The sequence below is a fragment of the Prionailurus viverrinus genome, chromosome B2, assembly GCF_022837055.1.
Source record: "Prionailurus viverrinus isolate Anna chromosome B2, UM_Priviv_1.0, whole genome shotgun sequence".
Classification (NCBI taxonomy): domain Eukaryota; kingdom Metazoa; phylum Chordata; class Mammalia; order Carnivora; family Felidae; genus Prionailurus; species Prionailurus viverrinus.
Genome location: NC_062565.1, coordinates 131260 through 158975, shown reverse-complemented (window position 1 = coordinate 158975; position 27716 = coordinate 131260). Strand labels below are relative to the sequence as shown.

General features: G+C 40.1%; 2 protein-coding genes across 10 annotated transcripts in view; one reads left to right on the top strand and one right to left on the bottom strand.

The window, feature by feature from the left end:
* LOC125165718 (olfactory receptor 2G3-like) overlaps window positions 1–27716 on the bottom strand; it is a 278541-nt gene that overhangs the window by 149202 nt on the left and 101623 nt on the right. The gene's annotated exons all lie outside the window — the stretch shown is intronic.
* On the top strand, window positions 1785–27542 carry LOC125165716 (olfactory receptor 12D2-like). Of its 2 annotated transcripts, none has more exons than XM_047858918.1 (5): window positions 1785–1862; window positions 24555–24645; window positions 25332–25507; window positions 25900–25994; window positions 26587–27542. In XM_047858918.1, the coding sequence occupies exon 5, from the start codon at window positions 26589–26591 to the stop codon at window positions 27537–27539; it is 951 nt and encodes a 316-aa protein (XP_047714874.1). In that variant the 5' UTR covers window positions 1785–1862; window positions 24555–24645; window positions 25332–25507; window positions 25900–25994; window positions 26587–26588; the 3' UTR covers window positions 27540–27542. The 2 variants fall into 2 exon arrangements, with proteins under 2 accessions (XP_047714874.1, XP_047714873.1); XM_047858917.1 differs by lacking the exon at window positions 1785–1862 and adding an exon at window positions 3458–3557.

Sequence of the window (27716 nt, the reverse complement as noted above, 5' to 3'; positions counted from 1 at the left end):
TTGTGACCAGGGACTTTGGAACAAGGAGTTGACAGTAGCTGTCACTAGTCACTTCTCATGCCTGTCCAGCACCACACCACCCATTACTATCCACCACCATCATTTCCCTCATTACCTTTCAACAAAATATAAGCTAATTCTACACCATCTATTGAGCAATTTACTATGAAGAAGTTATTGTGAGAAGCACTGAAAAGGGTGATCCACTGGCACCACTGAACCTTGATGGAGGTGCACTGTTTATTATCATAACAGTCTAGTAAAGTATTTTCCAGAGCTCTTCCAGAGCTATTTTGGTCAGTCTGTAGTTGCTTATTGTTTCTGTTGTGTTTTGACGGGGGCTGAGCATTGGGACCATCTAGCCCTCCATCTAACTGACATTATACCTTTTCTTTACATTGTATAAAAGAATATCCTATGTGATATAATGTATAATGTATTGACCTCAGTTTTAATGATGAATATTTTTAATATTTCCATTGTTAGAGGCACTCCAAAGAAAGAAACCTTCAAAAGTTGTAAATCAAGGTTAAATTCATGTCCTGATAATGTCAGTACTACTATATTTATCCATCCAAATGTTAATTGTAACTCTGCATGCCTAAGTTTCCTCTGAGGCTTCCTTTTCTATGTGTTCAGTTTAGGTTAAGTATATATCAATAAGGATTGTTCTCCCTTAAAAGAACTTAATGCATTCCCAAATTCCCAACTAGGAATCCCAGATAAAATTCACTACTTCACTACAAAATATGTTCCCTCCTTATTCCTTCATTGGGCAAGATCTCATCTACTCTGCCTCAGATAATGAGAACACAGAAGTCTCCTTGCAATGCCTCTCCCATGCTGTGTTCGAACCTGTGCAAAGGGAAACACATTCAATCCTCACTTTCTGTGATCTGACGGCATAATAGAGTACTAATCCAGAATCACTTGTCCAGAACAGGCAAATAGAACAGTGAAACTCCACATCTGCAGGCTGGAAGGTTAAGAATCTTGCGATCAGAGACAGCTCAAGGATACACACTAAATTATCTTTAAAGGTTTTATGTTGAATAATAAGAAATTATTGGATTTGAGGACAAAAGACAGTTAAATATTAACATTACATATGGTTCAACCTATACATGGGCACAGATTATGCTAAATGTTTCATTCTAACTACAGCCATATGCTGAGTCCCTAACTGTTTTGAAAAGAATTCTTAGAAAATGTGATCTTTTAGGAATTATTTCAGTGAGTGCTCTTCCATAAACCACCCGCCCCATTTCCAGGGCATCAGCATTCACTAAAGTTTCCATCAGGCTTCTCTTCTTTGGCAATCTGAAAGCGACTTTGTAGCATCCTCAAAGAAAAGGTTTCTGTGAAGCAGCAAATCCTAATCTCTGAGTCTCCCAACTTCTTCAAGCTGAGTTCCCTTTACATGAAAAACATAAAGGCCAGGCCTTGCTTTCATGAATTTTCAGAATGAAAAGACCTGAGGTGTTCTTTCAGTTTGGGTGTCATATATCTGTTCCTAATAATTTTCCACCCTAAAGCCTGAGGCACACCTTGTTAAAAGTGTGGGGCCCACCCACACAGCCTTTGCAGATACATCTGGGCTGCCTGTCCTGGCAGCAGTCCTCCAGGTCTCAATTAGCAAGTACAACACTGTATATCTTCTTAAAATACACCACACATCCGCCAGGGACCAAACACTATCCAAAACAGGAAAAGAGAGCCACTGCAGACAACTGAATTGAAGGAAAAAGAGGCAATAATGCGACAGAGCACATGGAACTCACACCAGAGACACTCCATGGAAGTGCCAGCTCCTGGGAAACAGGAAACACTGCACTGTGGGCACTTCAGGACTTCCTCATAAGGTAAGTCCTACAAGAGCAGGAAATGCTTTGACTTTACTAACACACAGAAATAGACACAGAAAGTTAGAAAAAAAAGAGATGACAGAAAAAAAGATCCCAAATGAAAGAATAGAACCAAACCACAGCAAAATATCTAAGCAAAATAGATACAAGTAATATGCCTGATAGATAATTTACAGTAATGCTCATAAAGATACTCATTGGACAGGGTGGGAGCCAAGATGGTGGAACAGCATGGAAGTTTTTTGTGTGTCTCGCGTCCATGAAATGCAGCCAGACCAACACGAAACCATCCTACACACCTAGAAAAGTGATCTGAGGATTACCACAACAAACTGCACAACCTGAACCACGGAATTCAGCAGGTCCATGGCAAAGAGAGGTGAAGTGGGGAAGAGAGAAGCTGAGGCAGGCAGGAAGGTGCTTTCGTGTGCAGAGATAGGACGGAGATGGTGGGAGAATACGGAAAAGCACGCATCCCCAAAAGCAGCTGGAGAGAAAGTGGAAAATTGGAAACAGCCACAGGGACTAAACTAAAAGGGGAGAAAGGAGAAAGGAGAAAAGAGACGGTTTAAATTCCATTAAGACCATAAACAGGGGGAGTGCAGAGTCTGCAACATCGCAGCTCAATACCTGGTGGTGCTCTGGTGGGAAGGGTGAAGCCCCAGGAGCAGAGTGGGGTCCGGGAGGTTCTCAGACCACACAGGGAGAAGCAGTTCCACTGCTGGAAGGCCATTTGGTAGAGACTGTTGAAGCCACCTGGTCCCAGCAGACCCCAAAGAATGCCCACATTTGCTGGTACTGGAACAAGGTCTTTAAGGGTGAAGTCTGGTGCCAGATGTGTGTTGTGATTTTCCATAATCCTTGAAATGCTGCTACTACACTATCTCACAAACTTTTTGGGGGGTGGGCTGGCACCTGGCTCTGTGTTGCATCCACATGACTCCTGAAACAATGCTACAGGCACCAGTGACAGTCACAACAAAGTTTGTTACACTGAGAGGCAAGGCCGACTGATTGGGACCAACACTCTTGATAAGCGTGTGGCCTCAAACAGCCGGGGTACAGAGTTTTTAAAGCCGATCACATCGTTTTATCATTATCTGGGAACAGAACAGAGAAACAGTTCCCAGATTAGTTAGAAACAGTTGCCAGATGAGTCAGAAACAGTTATTGAATGAGGTGATTATTTTAGACTTTCTGCTGCTAAGTTGCAACCAGTGGATCTCCTTGACCTTGTCTTTGATGCTCTTTTTTTGAGCTTTTGTTTCCTTCATTGGTAAAGCCTGATTCACAAGAGTATGAAGTATGATTTACAAGAGTAAAAGCAAGGCTGTTATCTTTTGACCTTCAGTGTCAAAACAAAGTTGTTATTTTTCAAGCTAAGTGTTAGCCTTACACTACAATTTAACCCTTACAGCAGTCTCGGGGCACTGGCAGCAGCAGGGACCAGCAAACATTCCTGGGTGTGGCCAGCATTCAGCCATTGCTTGGTGAGAGCCTCCCACAGAGGGGCTGAACGGGTCCAAGCCAGAGTCCTTAAGAAGTAAGGTGCTGAGGAGGAGCCAAGATGGCAGAACAGCATGGAAGTTTTTTGTGTGTCTCGCGTGTGAAGCTTTTTGTGTGTCTCTTTTGTGTGAAGCTTTTTGTGTGTCTCATGAAGAGCTGAACGTGGGGAACAAGAAGCCATGAAAGGTAGGGAACCCCTTTTGTGGGAGGTGAGAGGCCAGAGACTGGGGAGGGGGGAGCATAGGGGAAAAACACCCACCCCCAAAGCAGCTGGAGAGAAAGTAGAAAATTGGAAACAGCCACAGGAACTAAACCAAAAAGGGAGAAAGGAGAAAAGAGAGGGTTTAAATTCCATTAAGACAGTAAACAAGGGGAGCACAAAGGCTGCAACTCCGCAGCTCGATACCTGGTGGTGCTCTGATGGGAAAGGTGAATCCCCAAGAACAGAGTGGGGTCTGGGAGGTTCTCAGGCCACACGGGGAAAAGTGGTTCCACTGCTGGAAGGACGTTTGGTAGACACTGTTGAAGCCACCTGGTCCCAGCAGACCCCAGAAGGTGGCCACATTAGCTGGTGCTGGAGCAAGGTCATTAAGGGTGAAGCCTGGTGTCTGATGTGTGTTGTGATTTTCCATAATCCCTAAAATGCTGCTGCCACACTGTCTTGTGAACATTTTCTGGGAAGGGTTGCCACCTGGCTGCAGTCTCGGGCACCGGCAACAAAAGGGTCCAGTGGGCATTCCTGGGTGCAGCCGACATTCGGCCATTGCTCGGTGAGACCCTCCCACAGAGGGGCAGACCGGGTCAAAGCCTCAGTCCTTCAGAAGTACGGGGCTGGGAAAAACAGCCACATCTGAGACAAAACTTGGGAGAGAGGTGCTGCCTGGGGCCTGGTCACAGAGAGTGAAAACACAGGGAATGGACGAGAGCTGAAGACAGGACAGATGCATCATTGCTGCTCTGGGAGAACAGACTGGGTAGCTGGGTGGCACCATTTTCACCATTCCCGCACATGCCCACCTACAAGCGCCACAACAATCCACCCCCGTAGGCTAGCAGCGCCATCTAGGGGAGAGAGGAGAGGTTACACCGAGCCCTACCCAACTGGGCCAAATTTGCTCTTCAAGAACACAAGTCTCACCGCCAGCTTAGTTTATTGACTATGAAGAGCTACATAGACTGACTTCTAGGGGAAAAGGAAGCAATTTCAGTCCTACTTCAATCTGTTAGCAGGTTCATCTATTCAATTTCTTTCTTTTTTTTCTTCTCTTTTCCTTTTTCTCTTTTACACTTCTTTTCTTTTTCTTGAATACAGAAAGAGAAGCAACTCATTTTTATTTTCAATTTTTATTAAAAATATCTGTCTTTAATTTTTATTACTATTTTTATTACTATCACGTGTAAATTTTTTCAAATTCTACTTTACTTCCATCATTTTATTTTAGTCTACTTCAGTGTACTCACTTTTTCAAATTTTCAAACATTTTTTTTCTTTTTTTCTTTCTTTTTCTTTTTTCTTTTTCCTTTCTTTACTTTTTCTTGAATAAAGAGAAAAACTTCATTTTTACTTTCAATTTCTTTTAAAAATATTTTTATTTAATTTTTATTATCATATACTTTTTTCTTTTATGTAATTTTGTTTTCAAATTCTATCTTACTCCTATCACTTTATTTCAGTCTACTACAGTGTATTCACTTTTTCAAATTTTCAAACGATTTCTTTTTTCATTTTTTTCTTTTTTATCTTTTTTCTTTTTCATTTCTTTTCATTTTTCTTAAATATAGAAAATGAAAAAAATCATGTTTCCTTTTAATTTTTATTAAAAATATTTTTCTTTCATTTTTTTCTCCTATATTCTCTAATTTTGGGTATATTTTTTCAAATTCTATTTTACCCACATCATCTCATTTTAGTCTACCTTAGTGTATCCATTTTTTCAAATTCTCAAACAATTTCCTTTTTTTTCTCTCCCCCCCCTTTTTTTTCATTTCTCTAATCTGTCAAACTACTTTCAACACCCATACCAAAACACACCTAGGATCTAGCATCATCTATTCGACTTGTGTGTGTGTTTCTAATTTTTAATTTTAATGTTTTTAAATTTTAATTTCTGTAATCTCAACTTTTCTACCTCATTAACTCCTTTTCTCCCTTCAAAATGACAAAGTGAAGGAATTCACCCCAAAAGAAAGAGCATGAAGACACGACAGCCAGGGATTTAACCAACACAGACACAAGCAAGATGTCTGAACCAGAATTTAGAATCCTGATAATAAGAATACTAGCTGGAGTCAAAAATAGATTAGAATCCCTTTCTACAGAGATAAAAGAAGTCAAAAATAGCCACAATGAAATTAAAAATGCTATAACTGAGCTGCAATTATGGATGGATGCAGCAGCAGCAAGGATGGATGAGGCAGAACAGAGAATCAGCCGTATAGAGAACAAACTTATACAGAATAATGAAGCAGAAAAAAAGAGGGAGTTTGAGGCAAAAGAGCATGAGTTCAGAATTAGAGAAATCGGTGACTCATTAAAAAGGAACAACATCAGAATCATAGGGGTCCCAGAAGAGGAAGAGAGAGAAATAGGGGTAGAAGGGTTATGTGAGCTAATCATAGCAGAAAACTTTCCTAACCAGGGGAAAGACACAGACATCAAAACCCAGGAAGCACAGAGGACTCCCATTAGATTCAACAAAAAGCGACCATCTACAAGGAATATCATAGTCAAATTCACAAAATACTCAGGCAAGGAGAGAATCATGAAAGCAGCAAGGGAAAAAAGTCCCTAACCTACAAGGGAAGACAGATCAGGTTTGCAGCAGACCTATCCAGAGAAACTTGGCAGGCCAGAAAGGAGTGGTGGGATATATTCAGTGTGCTGAATCAGAAAAATAGGAGGCAAGAATTCTTTATCCAGCAAGGCTGTCATACAAAAGATAAAGAGTGATAAAAAGTTTCCCAGACAAACAAAAATTAAAGGAGTTTGTGACCACTAAGCCAGCCCTGCAAGAAATTTTAAGGGGGAATCTCTGAGGGGAGAAAAAAAAAAAATATATATATATATATACATATATATATACACACACACACACACACACACACACACACACACACATACACATACACACCAAAAGCAACAAAAGATGAGAAAGGATGAGAGAACACCACCAGAAACTCCACCTCTACAAATATCATAATGGCGATAGACTCATATCCTTCAGTACTCATTCTAAACAATGGACTCAATGCTCCAATCAAAAGACATAAGGTAACAGAATAGATAAGAAAACAAGATCCATCTATATGCTGTCTACAAGAGACCACTTTAGACCTAAAGACACCTACAGATTGAAAATAAGGGGATAGAGAACCATCTATCATGCTAATGTTCAACAAAAGAAACCTGGAGTGGCCATACTTACATAAGACAATCTAGACTTCATTTTTTTAATTTTTTTTCATTTTTAATGTTTTTTAATATAGACATTAAAATAAAGACTGTATCAAGAGATGCAGAAGGGCATTATGTCATAATCAAGGGGTCTATCCACCAAGAAGACCTAACAATTGTAAACATTTATGTGCCAAATGTGAGAGCACACAAATATATAAATCAACCACACACATAAAGAAACTCATCGATAGTAATACCATAATAGTAGGAGACTTCAACACCCCACTCACAACAATGGACACATCATCTAATCAAAAAATCAACAAGGAAACAATGGCTTTGAATGACACACTGGACCAGATGGACTTCACAGATATATTCAGAACATTTCATCCTAAAGCAGCAGAATATACATTCTTCTCCAGTGCACATGGAACGTTCTCCAGAATAGACCATATACTGGGACACAAATCAGCCCTAAGTAAGTACAAAAAGATCGAGATCATACCATGCATATTTTCAGACCACAATGCTATGAAACTCGAAATGAACCACAAAAAAAATTGGAAAGGTAGGAAATACTTGGAGACTGAAGACTATCCCACTAAAGAATGAATGGGCTAACCAAGCACTTAAGGAGGAAATGAAAAAGTACATGGAAGTCAATGAAATTGACACCACCACAACCCAAAACCTCTGGGACAGAGCAAAGGCCATCATAAGAGGAACGTATATAGCAATCCAGGCCTTCCTAAAGAGGGAAGAAAGATCTCAGATACACAACCTAACCTTACGCCTTAAGGAGCTGGAAAAAGAACAGCAAATAAAACACAAAACCAGCAGAAGACAGGAAATAATAAAGATTAGAGCAAAAATTAATGCTATTGAAACCAAAAAACAAACAAACAAACAAACAAAAAACAGTAGAACAGATCAAAGAAACCAGAAGCAGGTTCTTTGAAAGAATTGACAAAATTGATAAACGACTAGCCAGTTTGATCAAGAAGGAAAAGGAAAGGACCCAAATAAGTAATCAAGAATGAAAGAGGAGAAATCACAAACAACACAACAGAAATAAAAACAATAATAAGAGGGGATTCTAGTCAAGATGGCGGCGTAGGACGACGCTGGGCTCACCGCGCGTCCTGCTGATCACTTAGATTCCACCTACACCTGCCTGAATAACCGAGAAAACCGCCAGAGGATTAGCAGAACGGAGTCGCCAGAGCCAAGCACAGACGAGAGGCCCACGGAAGGGGGTAGGAAGGGCGGCGAGGCGGTGCGCGCTCCACGGACTGGCGGGAGGGAACCGGGGCGGAGGGGCGGCTCGCCGGCCAAGCAGAGCCCCCGAGTCTGGCTGGCAAAAGCGGAGGGGCCGGACGGAGTGTGTTCCGACAGCAAGTGCGACTTAGCGTCTGGGAGGTCATAAGTTAACAGCTCTGCTCGGAAAGCGGGAAGGCTGGAGGACAAAGGGAGGGAGAGCTGCTGAGCCCCCTGACAACAGAGCTCAGTTTGGTGGGGAACAAAGGCGCTCGCCAGCGCCATCTCCCCCGCCCATCCCCCAGCCAAAATCCCAAAGGGAACCGGTTCCTGCCAGGGAACTTGCTCGCTCCGCGCAAACACCCAACGCTGCGCTTCGGCGGAGCCAAACCTCCGGCAGCGGATCTGACTCCCTCCCACTGCCACAGGGCCCCTCCTGAAGTGGATCACCTAAGGAGAAGCGAGCTAAGCCTGCCCCTACTGCCCCCGTGCACCTTGCCTACCCACCCCAGCTAATATGCCAGATCCCCAGCACCACAAGCCTGGCAGTGTGCAAGTAGCCCAGACGGGCCATGCCACCCCACAGTGAATCCCGCCCCTAGGAGAGGGGAAGAGAAGGCACACACCAGTCTGACTGTGGCCCCAGCGGTGGGCTGGGGGCAGACATCAGGTCTGACTGCGGCCCCGCCCACCAACTCCAGTTATACACCAAAGCACAGGGGAAGCGCCCTGCAGGTTCTCACCACGCCAGGGACTATCCAAAATGACCAAGCGGAAGAATTCCCCTCAGAAGAATCTCCAGGAAATAACAACAGCTAATGAGCTGATCAAAAAGGATTTAAATAATATAACAGAAAGTGAATTTAGAATAATAGTCATAAAATTAATCGCTGGGCTTGAAAACAGTATACAGGACAGCAGAGAATCTCTTGCTACAGAGATCAAGGGACTAAGGAACAGTCACGAGGAGCTGAAAAACGCTTTAAATGAAATGCAAAACAAAATGGAAACCACCACGGCTCGGATTGAAGAGGCAGAGGAGAGAATAGGTGAGCTAGAAGATAAAGTTATGGAAAAAGAGGAAGCTGAGAAAAAGAGAGATAAAAAAATCCAGGAGTATGAGGGGAAAATTAGAGAACTAAGTGATACACTAAAAAGAAATAATATACGCATAATTGGTATCCCAGAGGAGGAAGAGAGAGGGAAAGGTGCTGAAGGGGTACTTGAAGAAATAATAGCTGAGAACTTCCCTGAACTGGGGAAGGAAAAAGGCACTGAAATCCAAGAGGCACAGAGAACTCCCTTCAGACGTAACTTGAATCGATCTTCTGCACGACATATCATAGTGAAACTGGCAAAATACAAGGATAAAGAGAAAATTCTGAAAGCAGCAAGGGGTAAACGTGCCCTCACATATAAAGGGAGACCTATAAGACTCGTGACTGATCTCTCTTTTGAAACTTGGCAGGCCAGAAAGGATTGGCACGAGATTTTCAGGGTGCTAGACAGAAAAAATATGCAGCCGAGAATCCTTTATCCAGCAAGTCTGTCATTTAGAATAGAAGGAGAGATAAAGATCTTACCAAACAAACAAAAACTGAAGGAATTTGTCACCACTAAACCAGCCCTACCAGAGATCCTAAGGGGGATCCTGTGTGACAAAGTACCAGAGGCATCACTACAAGCATAAAACATACAGACATCACAATGACTCTAAACCCGTATCTTTCTATAATAACACTGAATGTAAATGGATTAAATGCGCCAACCAAAAGACATAGGGTATCAGAATGGATAAAAAAACAAGACCCATCTATTTGCTGTCTACAAGAGACTCATTTTAGACCTGGGGACACCTTTAGATTGAGAGTGAGGGGATGGAGAACTATTTATCATGCTACTGGAAGCCAAAAGAAAGCTGGAGTAGCCATACTTATATCAGACAAACTAGACTTTAAATTAAAGGCTGTAACAAGAGATGAAGAAGGACATTATATAATAGTTACAGGGTCTATCCATCAGGAAGACCTAACAATTATAAATGTCTATGTGCCGAATACTGGAGCCCCCAAATATATAAAACAATTACTCATAAACATAAGCAACCTTATTGATAAGAATGTGGTAATTACAGGGGACTTTAACACCCCACTTACAGAAATGGATAGATCATCTAGACACACGGTCAATAAAGACACAAGGGCCCTGAATGAGACATTGGATCAGATGGACTTGACAGATATATTTAGAACTCTGCATCCCAAAGCAACAGAATATACTTTCTTCTCGAGTCCACATGGAACATTCTCCAAGATAGATCATATACTGGGCCACAAAACAGCCCTTCATAAGTTTACAAGAATTGAAATTATACCATGCATACTTTCAGACCACAATGCTATGAAGCTTGAAATCAACCACAGAAAAAAGTCTGGAAAACCTCCAAAAGCATGGAGGTTAAAGAACACCCTACTAACGAATGAGTGTGTCAACCAGGCAATTAGAGAAGAAATTAAAAAATATATGGAAACAAACGAAAATGAAAATACAACAATCCAAACGCTTTGGGACATAGCGAAGGCAGTCCTGAGAGGAAAATACATTGCAATCCAGGCCTATCTCAAGAAACAAGAAAAATCCCAAATACAAAATCTAACAGCACACCTAAAGGAAATAGAAGCAGAACAGCAAAGGCAGCCTAAACCCAGCAGAAGAAGAGAAATAATAAAGATCAGAGAAGAAATAAACAATATAGAATCTAAAAAAACTGTAGAGCAGATCAACGAAACCAAGAGTTGGTTTTTTGAAAAAATAAAATTGACAAACCTCTAGCCATGCTTCTCAAAAAGAAAAGGGAGATGACCCAAATAGATAAAATCATTAATGAAAATGGAATTATTACAACCAATCCCTCAGAGATACAAACAATTATCAGGGAATACTATGAAAAATTATATGCCAACAAATTGGACAACCTGGAAGAAATGAACAAATTCCTGAACACCCACACACTTCCAAAACTCAATCAGGAGGAAATAGAAAGCTTGAACAGACCCATAACCAGCGAAGAAATTGAATCGGTTATCAAAAATCTCCCAACAAATAAGAGTCCAGGACCAGATGGCTTCCCAGGGGAGTTCTACCAGACATTTAAAGCAGAGATAATACCTATCCTTCTCAAGCTATTCCAAGAAATAGAAAGGGAAGGAAAACTTCCAGACTCATTCTATGAAGCCAGTATTACTTTGATTCCTAAACCAGACAGAGACCCAGTAAAAAAAGAACTACAGGCCAATATCCCTGATGAATATGGATGCAAAAATTCTCAATAAGATACTAGCAAATCGAATTCAACGACATATAAAAAGAATTATTCACCATGATCAAGTGGGATTCATTCCTGGGATGCAGGGCTGGTTCAACATTCGCAAATCAATCAACGTGATACATGACATTAACAAAAAAAAAGATAAGAACCATATGATCCTGTCAATCGATGCAGAAAAGGCCTTTGACAAAATCCAGCACCCTTTCTTAATAAGAACCCTTGAGAAAGTCAGGATAGAAGGAACATACTTACACATCATAAAAGCCATTTATGAAAAGCCCACAGCTAACATCATCCTCAACGGGGAAAAACTGAGAGCTTTTTCCCTGAGATCAGGAACACGACAGGGATGCCCACTCTCACCGCTGTTGTTTAACATAGTGCTGGAAGTTCTAGCATCATCAATCAGACAACAAAAGGAAATCAAAGGCATCAAAATTGGCAAAGATGAAGTCAAGCTTTTGCTTTTTGCAGATGACATGATATTATACATGGAAAATCCGATAGACTCCACCAAAAGTCTGCTAGAACTGATACAGGAATTCAGCAAAGTTGCAGGATACAAAATCAATGTACAGAAATCAGTTGCATTCTTATACACTAACAATGAAGCAACAGAAAGACAAATAAAGAAATTGATCCCATTCACAATTGCACCAAGAAGCATAAAATACCTAGGAATAAATCTAACCAAAGATGTAAAGGATCTGTATGCTGAAAACTATAGAAAGCTTATGAAGGTAATTGAAGAAGATTTAAAGAAATGGAAAGACATTCCTTGCTCATGGATTGGAAAAATAAATATTGTCAAAATGTCAATACTACCCAAAGCTATCTACACATTCAATGCAATCCCAATCAAAATTGCACCAGCATTCTTCTCGAAACTAGAACAAGCAATCCTAAAATTCATATGGAACCACAAAAGGCCCCGAATAGCCAAAGGAATTTTGAAGAAGAAGACCAAAGCAGGAGGCATCACAATCCCAGACTTTAGCCTCTACTACAAAGCTGTAATCATCAAGACAGCAAGGTTTGGGCACAAAAACAGACACATAGACCAATGGAATAGAATAGAAACTCCAGAACTAGACCCACAAACGTATGGCCAACTCATCTTTGACAAAGCAGGAAAGAACATCCAATGGAAAAAAGACAGCCTCTTTAACAAATGGTGCTGGGAGAACTGGACAGCAACATGCAGAAGGTTGAAACTAGACCACTTTCTCACACCATTCACAAAAATAAACTCAAAATGGCTAAAGGACCTAAATGTGAGACAGGAAACCATCAAAACCTTAGAGGAGAAAGCAGGAAAAGACCTCTCTGACCTCAGCCGTAGCAATCTCTTACTCGACACATCCCCAAAGGCAAGGGAATTAAAAGCAAAAGTGAATTACTGGGACCTTATGAAGATAAAAAGCTTCTGCACAGCAAAGGAAACAACCAACAAAACTAAAAGGCAACCAACGGAATGGGAAAAGATCTTTGCAAATGACTTACTGGACAAAGGGCTAGTATCCAAAATCTATAAAGAGCTCACCAAACTCCACACGCGAAAAACAAATAACCCAGTGAAGAAATGGGCAGAAAACATGAATAGACCCTTCTCTAAAGAAGACATCCGGATGGCCAACAGGCACATGAAAAGATGTTCAGCGTCGCTCCTTATCAGGGAAATACAAATCAAAACCACACTCAGGTATCACCTCACGCCAGTCAGAGTGGCCAAAATGAACAAATCAGGAGACTATAGATGCTGGAGAGGATGTGGAGAAACGGGAACCCTCTTGCACTGTTGGTGGGAATGCAAATTGGTGCAGCCGCTCTGGAAAGCAGTGTGGAGGTTCCTCAGAAAATTAAAAATAGACCTACCCTATGACCCAGCAATAGCACTGCTAGGAATTTATCCAAGGGATACAGGAGTACTGATGCATAGGGCCACTTGTACCCCAATGTTCATAGCAGCACTCTCAACAATAGCCAAATTATGGAAAGAGCCTAAATGTCCATCAACTGATGAATGGATAAAGAAATTGTGGTTTATATACACAATGGAATTCTACGTGGCAATGAAAAAAAATGAAATATGGCCTTTTGTAGCAACGTGGATGGAACTGGAGAGTGTGATGCTAAGTGAAATAAGCCATACAGAGAAAGACAGATACCATATGGTTTCACTCTTATGTGGATCCTGAGAAACTTAACAGGAACCCATGGGGGAGGGGAAGGAAAAAAAAAAAAGAGGTTAGAGTGGGAGAGAGCCAAAGCATAAGAGACTGTTAAAAACTGAGAACAAACTGAGGGTTGTTGGGGGTGGGAGGGAGGAGAGGGTGGATGATGGGTATTGAGGAGGGCACCTTTTGGGATGAGCACTGGGTGTTGTATGGAAACCAATTTGTCAATAAATTTCATATAAAAAAAACAATAATAAGAGAATATTATGAGCAATTATATGCCAATAACATGGCAATCTGGAAGAAATGGACAAATTCCTAGAAACATACACGCTACCAAACCTGAAACAGAAAGAAATAGAATAGTTGAACAGACCCATAACCAGGAAGGAAATCAAATTAGTGATCAAAAATCTCTCAAAAAACAAGAGTCCAGGGCCAGACAGCTTTCCAGGGGAATTCTACCAAACATTTAAGGAAGAGTTAACACCTATTCTCTTGAAGGTGTTCCAAAAAATAGAAATGGAGGAAAAACATCCAAACTCTTTCTATGAAGCCAGCATTACCTTGATTCCAAAACCAGAGACCCCACTAAAAAGGAGAACTATAGACCAATTTCCCTGATGAACATGGATGTAAAAATCCTCAACAAGATATTAGCCAACTGGACCCAACAATACATTAAAAAAAATTATTCACTATGACCAAGTGGGATTTATACCTGGGATGCAGGGCTGGTTCAATATCCGCAAAACGATTAACAGGATTCATTACATCAATAAAAGAAAGGACAAGAACCCTATGATCCTCTCAATAGATGCAGAGGAAGAATTTGACAAAATACAGCACCCTTGCTTGATAAAAACCCTCAAGAAAGTAGGGATAGAAGGATCATACCTCAAGATCGTAAAAGCCATATATGAACGACCCGACACTAATATCATCCTCAATGGGGAAAAACTGAGAGCTTTCCCCCTAAGGTCAGGGACAAGACAGGGATGTCCACTCTCGCCACTGTTACTCAACATAGTATTAGAAGTCTTAGCCTCTGCAATCAGACAACACAAAGAAATGAAAGGCATCCAAACTAGCCAGGAGGAGGTCAAATTTTCATAGTAGCTATCAAGACAGTATGGTACTGGCACAAGAACAGACACTCAGATCAATGAGATAGAATAGAGAACCCAGAAATGGACTCACAAACGTATGGCCAACTAATCTTTGACAAAGCAGGAAAGAATATCCAGTGGAATAAAGACAATCTCTTCAGCAAGTGGTGCTGGGAAAACTGTACAGCAACATGCAGAAGAATGAACCTGGACCACTTTCTTACACCATACACAAAAATAAACTCAAAATGGATGAAATACCTAAACGTAAGACAGGAAGCCATCAAAATCCTCAAGGAAAAAGCAGGCAAAAACCTCTTTGATCCTGCCCGCAGCAATTTCTTACTCAACACATCTCCAGAGGCAAGGGAAACAAAAGCAAAAATGAACTACTGGGACCTCATCAAAATAAAAAGCTTCTGCACAGTGAAGGAAACAATCAGCAAAACTAAAAGGCAACCGACAGAATGGGAGAAGATATTTGCAAATGACATATCAGATAAAGGGTTAGTATCCAAAATCTATAAAGAACTTACCAAACTCAACACTGAAAAAACAAATAATCCAGTGAAGAAATGGGCAAAAGACACGAATAGACACTTCTCCAGGGAAGACATCCAGATGGCCAACCGACACAGGAAAAAATGCTCTACGTCACTCATCATCAGGGAAATACAAATCAAAACCACAATGAGATACCACCGCACACCTGTCAGAATGGCTAACATTAACAACTCAGGCAACAACAGATGTTGGTGAGGATGTGGAGAAAGAGGATCTCTTTTGCATTGTTGGTGGCAATGAAAGCTGGTGTGGCCACTCTGGAAAACAGTATGGAGGTTCCTCAAAAAACTAAAAATAGAACTACCCTACGACCCAGCAATTGCACTACTAGGCATTTATCCACGGGAAACAGGTGTGCTGTTTCAAAGGGACACATGCACCCCCATGTTCATAGCAGCACTATCAACAATAGCCAAAGTATGGAAAGAGCCCAAATGTCCATAGATGGATGAATGAATAAAGAAGATGTGGTATACATATATACACAATGAAGTATTAGCAGTCAAAAAGAATGAAATCCAGGGGCGCCTGGGTGGCGCAGTCGGTTAAGTGTCCGACTTCAGCCAGGTCACGATCTCTCGGTCCGTGAGTTCGAGCCCCGCGTCAGGCTCTGGGCTGATGGCTCGGAGCCTGGAGCCTGTTTCCGATTCTGTGTCTCCCTCTCTCTCTGCCCCTCCCCCGTTCATGCTCTGTCTCTCTCTGTCCCAAAAATAAATAAAAACGTTGAAAAAAAAATTAAAAAAAAAAAAAAGAATGAAATCCTACCATTTGCAACTGTGTGTATAGAACTGGAGGGTATTATGCTAAGTGAAATTAGTCAGTCAGAGAAAGACAGATATCATATGACTTCGCTCATATGAGGACTTTAAGAGACAAAACATATGAACATAAGGGAAGGGAAATGAAAATAATATAAAAACAGGGAGGGGGACAAAACATAAGAGACTCATACATATGGAGTACAAACTGAGGGTTAATGGACGGGTTATGGGAGGGGGGTTGGCTAAATGGGTAAGGGGCATTAAGGAATCTACTCCTGAAATCATTGTTGTACTATACGGTAATTAATTTGGATGTAATTTTAAAAAATAATAATAATAACATAAAAGGAAAAAAAAGAATTAATTTAATTCTATTTCATGTCAGGAGAAGGGAGGAGGCAGAAAGGAAAATGAAAGACATTTTTTTCCTTGATTTCTCTAATGTATATGGGTAGTATATGTGAAATACAGAAAGAAACATACACAAGTAAATTCTGGAATAAAATACATAAATGAATTCTGGAATGGCTTTGCAAAAAATAAAAATTAAAAAATTAATTAATCTTTGAAAAGCAGGAAAGAACATCCAATGGGGAAAACACAGTAATTTCAAAAAATGCTTTTTAGAAAATTGGACGGCTATACACAAGAGAAGGAAAGTAGGCCACATTCTTACACCATACACAAAAATAAATTCAAAAGGCACTAAAGACCTAAATATGAGGCCTGAAACCATAAAGGTCCTAGAACAGAGGACAGGCAGTAATTATTCTGACATCAGCTGTAGCAGTTTCTTACTCGATATGTCTTCTGAGGCAAGGGAAATAAGAGAAAATATAAACTATTGGGACATCATCAAAATAAAAAGCTTCTGCACAGTAAAGAAAAAAATCAACAAAACTAAAAGGCAACCTATGGAATGGAAGAAGATATTTGAAAATGACATATCTGATAAAGGAATTGTGTCCAAAATATATAAAGAACTTATAAAACTCAACACCTAGGGGTGCCTGTATAGCTCAGTTAGTTAAGTGCCAACTTCGACTCAGGTCATGATCTCGCGGTTCATAAGTTCAAGCCCCATGTCAGGCTTTGTGTTGACAGTTCAGAGCCTGGAGCCTGCTCGGATCCTGTGTCTCCTCTCCCTTCCCCTCCCCTGCTCTTGCTCTGTCTCTCTCTCTCAAAAATAAAAGCAAACATTAAAAAATTTATAAAACTCAACACCCAAAACACATATAAAACAACCTAAAAATGGGCAGCAAATATGAACATACATTTCTCCAAAGAAGACATCCAGATGGCCAATAAACACATGAAAAGATGGTCAACACTACTCAAAATCAAGGAATACAAATCAAAACTACGATGAGATATGACTTCACACCTGTCAGAATGGCTAAAATTAATGACACAGGAAACAACAGATGTTGTCCAGGTTGCAGACAAAGAGAACCCTTTTGCACTGTTGGTGGGGATGCAAACTGGTGCAGCCACTCTGGGAAACAGTATGAAGGTTCCTCAAATACTTAAAAATACAACTACCCTATTATCCAGTAATCACACTATTTTTATCCAGAAGTTTTTAAAAGCACTAATTCAAAGAAATACATGCACACCTATACTTACAGCCAACATTATTTACAATAGCCAAATTATGGAAACAGCGTCTTTCTGTAGTGGGTAGGCTTTTGTCTATTACACACCCTTTCACTACAATTTCACCTTTCAAGATTCCTGGCTTTACCCGAGTATCTCCGTTTTAACTCATTACATGTGATGACCTTAGCTTTGTCTTCTATAAACAAAGTTGCCTAGAACACTGAAATCACTTGGGAAGTGATCAAAGGTCCTCATTTTTATATTTTATTTTTTAAATATAATTTATTGTAAAATTGGCTTACATACTACACCCAGTTCTCATCCCAACAAGTGCCCTCCTCAATGCCCATCACCTACTTTTCCCTCTCCCCCACATCCCATCAACCCTCAGTTTGTTCTCTGTATTTAAGAATCTCTTATGGTTTGCCTCCCTCCTTTTCTGTATGTAACTATTTTCCCCCTTCCCATCCCCCATAGTCTTCTGTTAACTTTCTTAAGATCCACATATGAGTGAAAACATATGATATCTGTCTTTCTCTGACTGATTTATTTCACTTAGCATAATACCCTCCAGTTCCATCTACATTGCTGCAAATGGCATGATTTTATTCTTTCTCATTGCCAAGTAGTATTCCATTGTATATATAAACCACATCTTTTTTTTTTCAATATATGAAATTTATTGTCAAATTGGTTTCCATACAACACCCAGTGCTCATCCCAAAAGGTGCCCTCCTCAATACCCATCACCCACCCTCCCCTCCCTCCCACCCCCCATCAACCCTCAGTTTGTTCTCAGTTTTTAAGAGTCTCTTATGTTTTGGCTCTCTCCCACTCTAACCTCTTTTTTTTTTCCTTCCCCTCCTCCATGGGTTTCTGTTAAGTTTCTCAGGATCCACATAAGAGTGAAAACATATGGTATCTGTCTTTCTCTGTATGGCTTATTTCACTTAGCATAACACTCTCCAGTTCCATCCACGTTGCTACAAAGGGCCATATTTCATTCTTTCTCATTGCCATGTAGTACTCCATTGTGTATATAAACCACAATTTCTTTATCCATTCATCAGTTGATGGACATTTAGGCTCTTTCCATAATTTGGCTATTGTTGAGAGTGCTGCTATAAACATTGGGGTACAAGTGGCCCTATGCATCAGTACTCCTGTATCCCTTGGGTAAATTCCTAGCAGTGCTATTGCTGGGTCATAGGGTAGGTCTATTTTTAATTTTCTAAGGAACCTCCACACTGCTTTCCAGAGTGGCTTCACCAATTTGCATTCCCACCAAGAGTGCAAGAGGGTTCCCATTTCTCCACATCCTCGCCAGCATCTATAGTCTCCTGATTTGTTCATTTTGGCCACTCTGAGTGGTGTGAGGTGATATCTGAGTGTGGATAAACCACATCTTCTTTATCCATTCATCAATTGATGGACATTTAGACTCTTTCCATAATTTGGCTATTGTTGAAAGCACTGCTATAAACATTGGGGTACATGTGTTCCTATGAATCAGCACTCCTGTATCACTTGGGTAAATTCCTAGCATTGCTATTGCTGGGTCATAGGGTAGTTCTATTTTTAATTTGTTGAGGAATCTCCACACTGTTTTCCAGCCTCAAGACATTTTTTAAAAGAACATTCTATAAGATAAGAAGACCTAAAATAAAACAATATTAATTAATATATAGTTTGTTCAATGGGAGGAAAGTGGAAGAATAGGTCATGTATAGGAGGGAACTTGGAATTTTTGGAGCTGGTATCACATTTGTGAAGAAAGGATCACTAGTGTGTCTGCAGAGACACAAAGTAGAGCCAGGTCTGGCTGATACTCTCACAGCATGTAAACAGTCTATAGTTCCATGTTGAATAACAGTGGTGAGTGTGGACATCCCTGCTGTGTACCCAACCTTAGGGGTACAGCTCACAGTTTTTCCACATTGAGGATGATATTAGCTGTGGGTCTTTTGTATATGGCCTTTATGATCTTGAGTTATGTTCTTCTATCCCTACTTACTGGAGGTTTTTATCAAGAAAGAATGCTGTATTTTCTCAAATGTTTTTCTTGCATCTATTGAGAGAACCATATGGTTCTTATTCTCTCTTTTCTCATTGTGGTGCACCACAGTGATTGATTTGCTAATATTAAACAAGCCCTGCATCCCAGGAATAAATCCCACTTGATTGTGGTGAATAATTCTTTTAATGTACTCTTGAATTCAATTAGCTGTATAGAGTTCAGAACTTTTGTGTCGATGTTCAAAAGGGATATTGCTCTGTGGTTCTCCTTTTTAGTGGGGTCTTTGTCTGCTTTTGGAATCAAGGTATTTCTGGCCTCATAGAATTAGTTTGGAAGTTTTCCTTCCATTTCTATTTTTTGGAACAGTTTCAAAACTATAGGTATTAATTCTTCTTTAAATGTCTGGTAGAATTCCGCTGGGAGGCCATTTGGCCCTGGACTCTTGTTTGTTTGGAGATTTTTGATTACTAATTCAATTTCTTTACCAACTATGAATCTGTTCAAATTTTCTATTTTTTCCTGTTTAAGTATCAGTAGTTTATATGTTTCTATGAATTTATCCATCTCTTCCAGATTTCCCAAGTTGTTGACATTAATTGCTCATAATATTCTCTTACAATTTTTTTGTATTTCTGTGGTGTTGAGTGTGATCTATCCTCTTTCATTCGTGATTCCATCTATTTGGGTTCTATTTTCTTTTGAGAAGACTGGCTAGGGGGTTATCAGTTTTGTTAATTCTTTCAAAAAATTCCTAGTTTTGTTTATCTCTTCTACTATTATTTTGATTTCCATGTCATTTATTTCAGCTTTAATGTTTATTATTTCCCTCCTTCTGCTGGTTTTTGCCCTTTATTTGTTGTTCTTTTTCCAGCTTCTTTAGATGTAAGGTTAGGTTGTACATTTCAGACTTTTGTTCCTTCTTGAGGAAGATCTGAATTGCTATATACTTCCTTCTTATAACTGCTTTTGCTGCAGCCCAGAGGTTGAGGATTATGGCATTTTCATTTTCATTGGCTTCCATGTATTTTTTTTTATTTCTTCTTCAATTTCCTGGTTAACCCATACATCATTTAATAGGATGTTCTTTAACCTCAATGTATTGGTTATATTTCCAAGTTTTTTTTTTTTCATGTGGTTGACTTTGAGTTTCATAAGGTCTAAATATGCATGGGATGATCTCAATCCTTTTGCACTCATTGAGGCCTGATTTGTGACCCAGTATGTGATCTGTTCTATAGAAAGTTCCATGGGCACTTCAAAAGAATGTGTACCTTACTGCTTTAGGATGAAATGTTCTGATATATCTGTTAAGTCCATCTGGTCCAATGTGTCATTCAAAGTCATTGCTTCTTTGTTGATTTTATGCTTAGATGATCTGTCCATTGCTACAAGTAGGGTGTTAAAATTCCTTACTATTATTGTATTATCATCAATGAGTTTCTGTAAATTTGGTCTTAACTGATTTATGTAATTAGATTCCTTCAAGTTGGGGACATAAATATTTACCATTGTTAGATCTTCTTGTTGGATAGTCCTAGCCTCAGCAATCAGAAACAAAATAAATAAATAAATAAAAGGCATCCAAATTGGCAAGGAAGAAGTCAAGCTTTTGCTCTTTGCAGACATGATCTCTATGTGGAAAACTCAAAAGATTTCACCAAAAAATTCCTAGAACTGATACATGAATTCAGCAAAGTTGCAGGATATAAAATCAACATACACAAACTGTTGCATTTCTATACACCAATAATGAACCAGCAGAAAGAGAAATCAAGGAATCAATTCCATTCACAATTACACCAAAAACTATGAGATACCTAGGAATAAACCTAACTAAAAAGGTAAAAGAGCTGTACTCTGAAAACTACAGAATACATCTGAAAGAAATTGAAGAAGACACAATGAAATGGAAAAACATTCTATGTGGGGTGCCTGGGTGGCTCAGTTGGTAAAGCATCCAACTTCGGCTCAGGTCATGATCTCATGGTTTTCGAGTTCAAACCCTGCGTTGGGCTCTGTGCTGACAACTCAGAGCCTGGAGCCCACCATGGATTCTGTGTCTCCCTTTCTCTCTGATCCTCCCCTGCTCATGTTCTGTCTCTCTCTCTCTTTCAAAAATAAATATTCAAAAATTTTTTAAAAAAAGAAAAACATTCCATGCTCATAGATTTGAAGAACAAGTGTTGTTAAAATGTTGATACTACCCAAAGCAATCTACACATGAAATCCAATCCCTATCAAAGTAACACCAGAATTCTTGACAGAGCTAGAACAAACAATCCTAAAATTTGTATGGAACCACAAAAGACCCTGAAGAGCCAAAGAAATCTTGAAAAAGAAAACCAAAGCTGGAAACATCACTATCCCAGACTTCAAGATGTATTACAAAGCTGTAATCATCAAAACAGTATGTTACTGGCACAAAAACGGACACTCAGATAGATGGAACAGAATAGAAAACCCAGAAATGGACCTACAAATGTATGGCAAATCAATCTTTGACAAAGAAGGAAAGAATATCCAATTGAATAAAGACCATCTCCTCAGCAAATGGTGCTAGGAAAACTGGACAGTGACATACAGAATAACCCTGGACCACTTTCTTACATTTTGTTAACTCAAAATGGGTGAAATACCTAAATGTGAGACAGAAAGCATCAAAATCATAGAGGAGGAAACAGGCAGAAACCTCTCTGACCTCAGTTGTAGCAACTTCTTACTAGATACGTCCACGGAGTTAAGGAAAACAAAAGCAAAAATGAACTACTGGGTCTCATCAAGATAAAAAGCAAAGAAAACAACAAAACTAAAAGGCAGCTGATGGAATGGGAGAAGATATTTGCAAATGACATATCAGATAAAGGGCTGGTATCCAAAATCTATAAAGATCTTATCAAACTCAACACCCAAAGAACACATAATCCAGTTAAACTGTGCAGAAGCCATAAACACACACTTCTCCAAAGAAGACATCCATATGGCTAACACATGAAAGAAAATATGTTCAACATCATTCATCATCAGGGAAACACAAATCAAAACTACAATGAGGTATCATTTTATGCCAGTCAGAATGGCTAACATTAACAATACAGGAAACAACAGGTGTTGGTGAGAATATTGAGAAAGGGGAACAATTTTGCACTGTTGGTAGAAATGTAAACTGGTGCAGCCATTCTGGGAAACAGTATGGATGTTCCTGAAAAAGTTAAAAATAGAACTAGCCTACGACTCAACAATTGCACTATTAGGTGTTTATACAAAGGATACAAAGATGCTGATTTGAAGGGGCACATGCACCCCAATGTTTATAGCAGCACTATCAACAATAATCAAATTATGGAAAGAGCAAAAATGTCCACTGACTGATGAATGGATAAAGAAGATGTGGTGTATATACAATGGAATATTACTCAGCAATAAAAATTAATGAAACTTTGCCATTTATAAAGACATAGATAGGACTAGAGTGTATAACGCTAAGCAAAATAAGTCAGTCAGAGAAAGAAAAATACCATATGATTTCACTCATATGTGGATTTTAAGAAACAAACAGATGAGCATAGGGAAAAGGAAGGCAAAATAAGCTAATAACAGTAAATAAAATCTTAAAAGACTCTTAAATACAGAGGACAAAGTGAGGGTTGAAGAAGGGGAGGTGGGGGATAGGCTGGGTGGGGGATGGGTACTAGGAAGGCATTTGTTTGATTAAATCTTAAAAGACTCTTAAATACAGAGAACAAACTGAGGGTTGATGGAGGGGAGGTGGGGGATAGGCTGGGTGGGGGATGGGTACTAGGAGGGCATTTGTTGGGATGAGAAATTGAGGTTGTATACAAGTGATGAATCACTAAATTCTAGTACACTATATGTAAACTACCTTGAATTTAAATAAAGTCTTGGAAGAAAAAAATAAAAGACTATAGTTCTAAACAGCAAATGTAAAACTCTAATAAACAAATGAGTTACATGATGTGTGGGGCTCACAGCAAAATAAAAATACAGAATTCCGGGGCACCTGGGTGGCTCAGTTAGTTGAGTGTCCGACTTTGGCTCAGGTCATGATCTCATGGCTTGTGAGTTCAAGCCCCACGTCAAGCTCTGTGCTGACAGCTCAGAGCCTGGAGCCTGCTTCAGATTCTGTGTCTCCCTCTCTCTCTGCCCACACTCGCTCACTCGCTCTCTCTCTCTCTCTCTCTCTCTCTCTCAAAAATAGATGAAAATTAAAAAAATTCAGAGCTCCTTGTTCAAAGTTACTGAGACTTTCAAGATGGTGAAACAGAGCATCAAATCAGGCACAGAGCCCATGGTGGCTGCAGCATGTCTATGAAGCTTCCATACAATCAAAGAATGTTCAAGACTATTTCATTTTGACTTGAAAATAATTTATAAACAAGACCTCAGAGAGACAACACATAAAGAGGAAAATCGTTCCTCGTTACTTCATCAAAATGCTGGATTTCTTGACATCTGTAGGAACTTCAGATAAAGTTGATGTGGGTGGTATTTTGAAAGAAATTAGACCACACTGCAGTTAGCTGAAGAACTGGAGTCTTGGTTTAAATCCCAGCTTCACAATTGATTGTAACACAGGCACATTTAACGGCAGTGAAATTTGCTGACAGTAGACCCTGAGCATTCTCTCCACACACAAGCATCAACATGTGAAACAATGGATGGGTTCATTACCTTCATGGTGGTGGTCATACGACAATACAGGGAAGCCAAATCATCACATGCACACTTGACACATATACAGATATACTTGTCGATGATTCCTCAACAACATGGGGAAACAGCAAAATTACTTAAATCATTTGAGCCCCCATTTTCTTATAACGAGAGATGATTTTACTACTTCTCTTGCTGGGTGTTTGGAAGAAAAAAAAATGAGTTAACACCTGTAAGGAACTCAGAATAAGAACTAATACAATAAGCGCACAATAAAAGTTATTTCCCTTCTATTTATAGCATATATGTGAACAAAGAATTTAAATGTGATAAATCTACAATGAATTCCTGCAAAGCAACAATAATGGATCTCAACACAAAGATGGACAGGGTACGTGGTGTTTATAATTGTTATAAGAAAATTTGCATAGATGGCATTGCATATATTCTTTGGATGAGGCCCACAGAATATTTTCACCTAAAGGATTCAGAAAGAAGTAGGGATACACATGGGAGAAACCAGCCTCATTCCTTAGAGAGATATGTGACTTTTGGTATCCCGATTTTAAAGAAACTAATTTAGTGCTAATACCAACAGTGAAGAATTGGGTTCAGAATAAACAGAAGCAATCACATTTTTCCTCATTCCTCTCTTTGTTTTCCATAGAATCAGAGTAATGAATACATAGAATTTCAAAGGTTATCATCATTCTATATGGATCAATGGAACATAACCGGCCCCCATTCCTTAATATAATTTGCCAGATTTCTTTCATTTTATACAAAGTTTTTCCAGGGAAGTGCCCCTGATGACAAAGGAAGAAAAGGTAATTGAACTAAGAACACAGAGGATGCCCCTGACAATTGTACTGTCCATGACTGTGCAAATAAGGAAGAAACATAGAAAAGAAAATTTTAGGCTGGGGAGGGGGAGGGGGAGGGGGAACAATGGAACTCAAGATAGTAACACCCAAGAGGAATTGTCTTGAATTGCATGTATGGGAAAATATCCTGTTTATTCTCACAGCGATCATGCTCACACCCAGGGGACGCTCTCTCCGTGTTTATATGTCTAAGGTCTGTGGCTCCTGAGAGGCAGGAAGACTGTCAGAAGGAGACAAAGACGTTTCTGAACATGAAGAGCTCATGCTGCAATCCCAATATGAACAGTCACTTCAAATATCTTCCTGCCCTTTATAGCTGTTGGGAGTGTAAACCTGAAAAGCTGGGCAGGCTGTGAATCAAACACTCAGGTAAGAGAATGCCTTAGGACTCGGGCTGAGAGGACCCCATATTTTCTGTATGCTTGTTTATATGCAACTAAGCGCCCAGATCTAGAGCTGGTTTCCTATTTTATGATGGATTCCTGATTACATTTGTGGATTGTGAAGGCTCTTTATACACTTTTATTGCCATATCTCATTCGCACCTCAGGAGGTTCTCTAAATATTCTCCAGAGTAAATATGTAATCTCTCAGCATTAAAATTGCAGTGAAATAAATGACTGAGTAAGGACAAGTCTGATTAGAAATTGTCTTTAATGTTAGAAAAAGATTTCTTCCCCAAATGAATTTTTGATCCAATTTTGTTTGGTGAGTCAGAGAACCCAAAATGATATTTGCCATAACATTTGTATCTTACACAGGAGAGGTAGGATTAACAATGTGAAAACATACTGTCAAAGAAAGCTAGTCTGACCTGCATGAAGCCAGCCTTTTACAGAGGTACAGCACAGATCAGGTATGTTCTCTAAATTCCTTCAACTCTACAGCGTAGAATCCCCCAGGCTATGGAAAAGTACTGCCTGATCAACCCACTCATTTATTCCTCTCTCATCAAATCTTTCTATTCTCCTCTCAGGGATTTCCCAAGCTTAGAAAAAAAAATCCCCTTTTTGTAGGAGGCACCCCCCTCCTTGTCTATATTCCTTAGTTAAAACCCTTCAGGGGCTTTTTTACACAGTCTGGAGGTAGCAGTCTGGATGCCCATTAAAGTTTTATCAGAAGGTAGATGTGCACAGCCAGAGAAGATGGTAGGTTGGCTACGTGCTCTGAGTCTCTGGGAGAAAGAAACATATTAATGACAATCAAATAAGGGGAAAAAATGGTGGACCAATGGCCAAAAACCAACAGTTCACCATAATATCTAATAGTCTAATGAGGCAAATCCTATAAAAGGTCTGATGTGGGAACTGTGTAAACAACAAGCTCTCCCTCAAAGAGGGAAAATCCTCAAAGAGGGAAAACTGTGTAGACGGGAAAATCCTCAGCTGCGAAGTCTCTGATTCTCAACAGAGGTACGCTCCATAGAGTAATTCATCCTTTCTCTTAAGCGATGCTGAATCAAACCTCAGTCACTGCATTTCTCCTCCTGGGAGTCACAGACATCCAAGCACTGCAGCCTTATCTCTTCGTGGTTTTCCTTGCAATTTACGTGGTCAGTGTGGTTGGCAATGGAGCAGTCCTCCTGGTTGTCGTCTCTGATCCAAGACTCCATTTACCCATGTATTTCTTCCTGGGAAATCTGTCGTGTCTAGATATCTGCTACTCCACGGTGACACTGCCAAAGATGCTGGAGAACTTCTTCTCTACACACAAGGCAATTTCCTTCTTGGGATGCATAAGCCAGCTTCACTTCTTCCACTTCCTGGGCAGCACGGAGGCCATGCTCTTGGCCGTGATGGCCTTTGACCGCTTTGTGGCCATCTGCAGGCCACTGCATTACTCTGTCATCATGAATTACCAGCTCTGTACCCGGATGGCTGTCACAGTCTGGACCATTGGTTTTTTCCATGCCCTGTTGCACTCCATGATGACCTCTCGCTTGAACTTCTGTGGTTCTCATCAGATCCATCACTTCTTCTGTGATGTCAAGCCTTTGCTGGAGTTGGCCTGCGGGAACACGGAGCTCAACCAGTGGCTTCTCAACACGGTTACCGGGACCATTGCCATGGGCCCCTTCTTCCTAACACTTCTCTCCTACTTCTCCATAATCATCTCTCTTTTCTCCAAGACCCACTCCTGTAGTGCGCTCCGCAAAGCACTGTCCACGTGTGCCTCTCACTTCATGGTCGTCATTGTTTTCTATGCTCCTGTTATCTTCATTTACATATCTCCTACCTCAGGCAGCTCCATGCAGGACCAGGTCGCCGCCATCATGTACACTGTGGTCACTCCTATGCTGAACCCACTGATCTATACACTGAGGAACAAGGATGTGAAGGCTGCCTTGAGTAGGGTCTTCAGAAGGAGGGACGACCTGAGCAAATTCAGAGCACACTTCTAAGAAAGGAATCAACAGGAGATGATAAAGTTGGTGTGTGAGGTTAGACTGCTTCTCAGATCATGTACAATATGTGTAATAGGTGGAGCTGTCCAAAGATAAATGAGAAAGTCCAGCCTGATTGTGTTAACCAAAGCATTCCTAGGTAACATAATGGAAACATGAACCCATGGGACACCA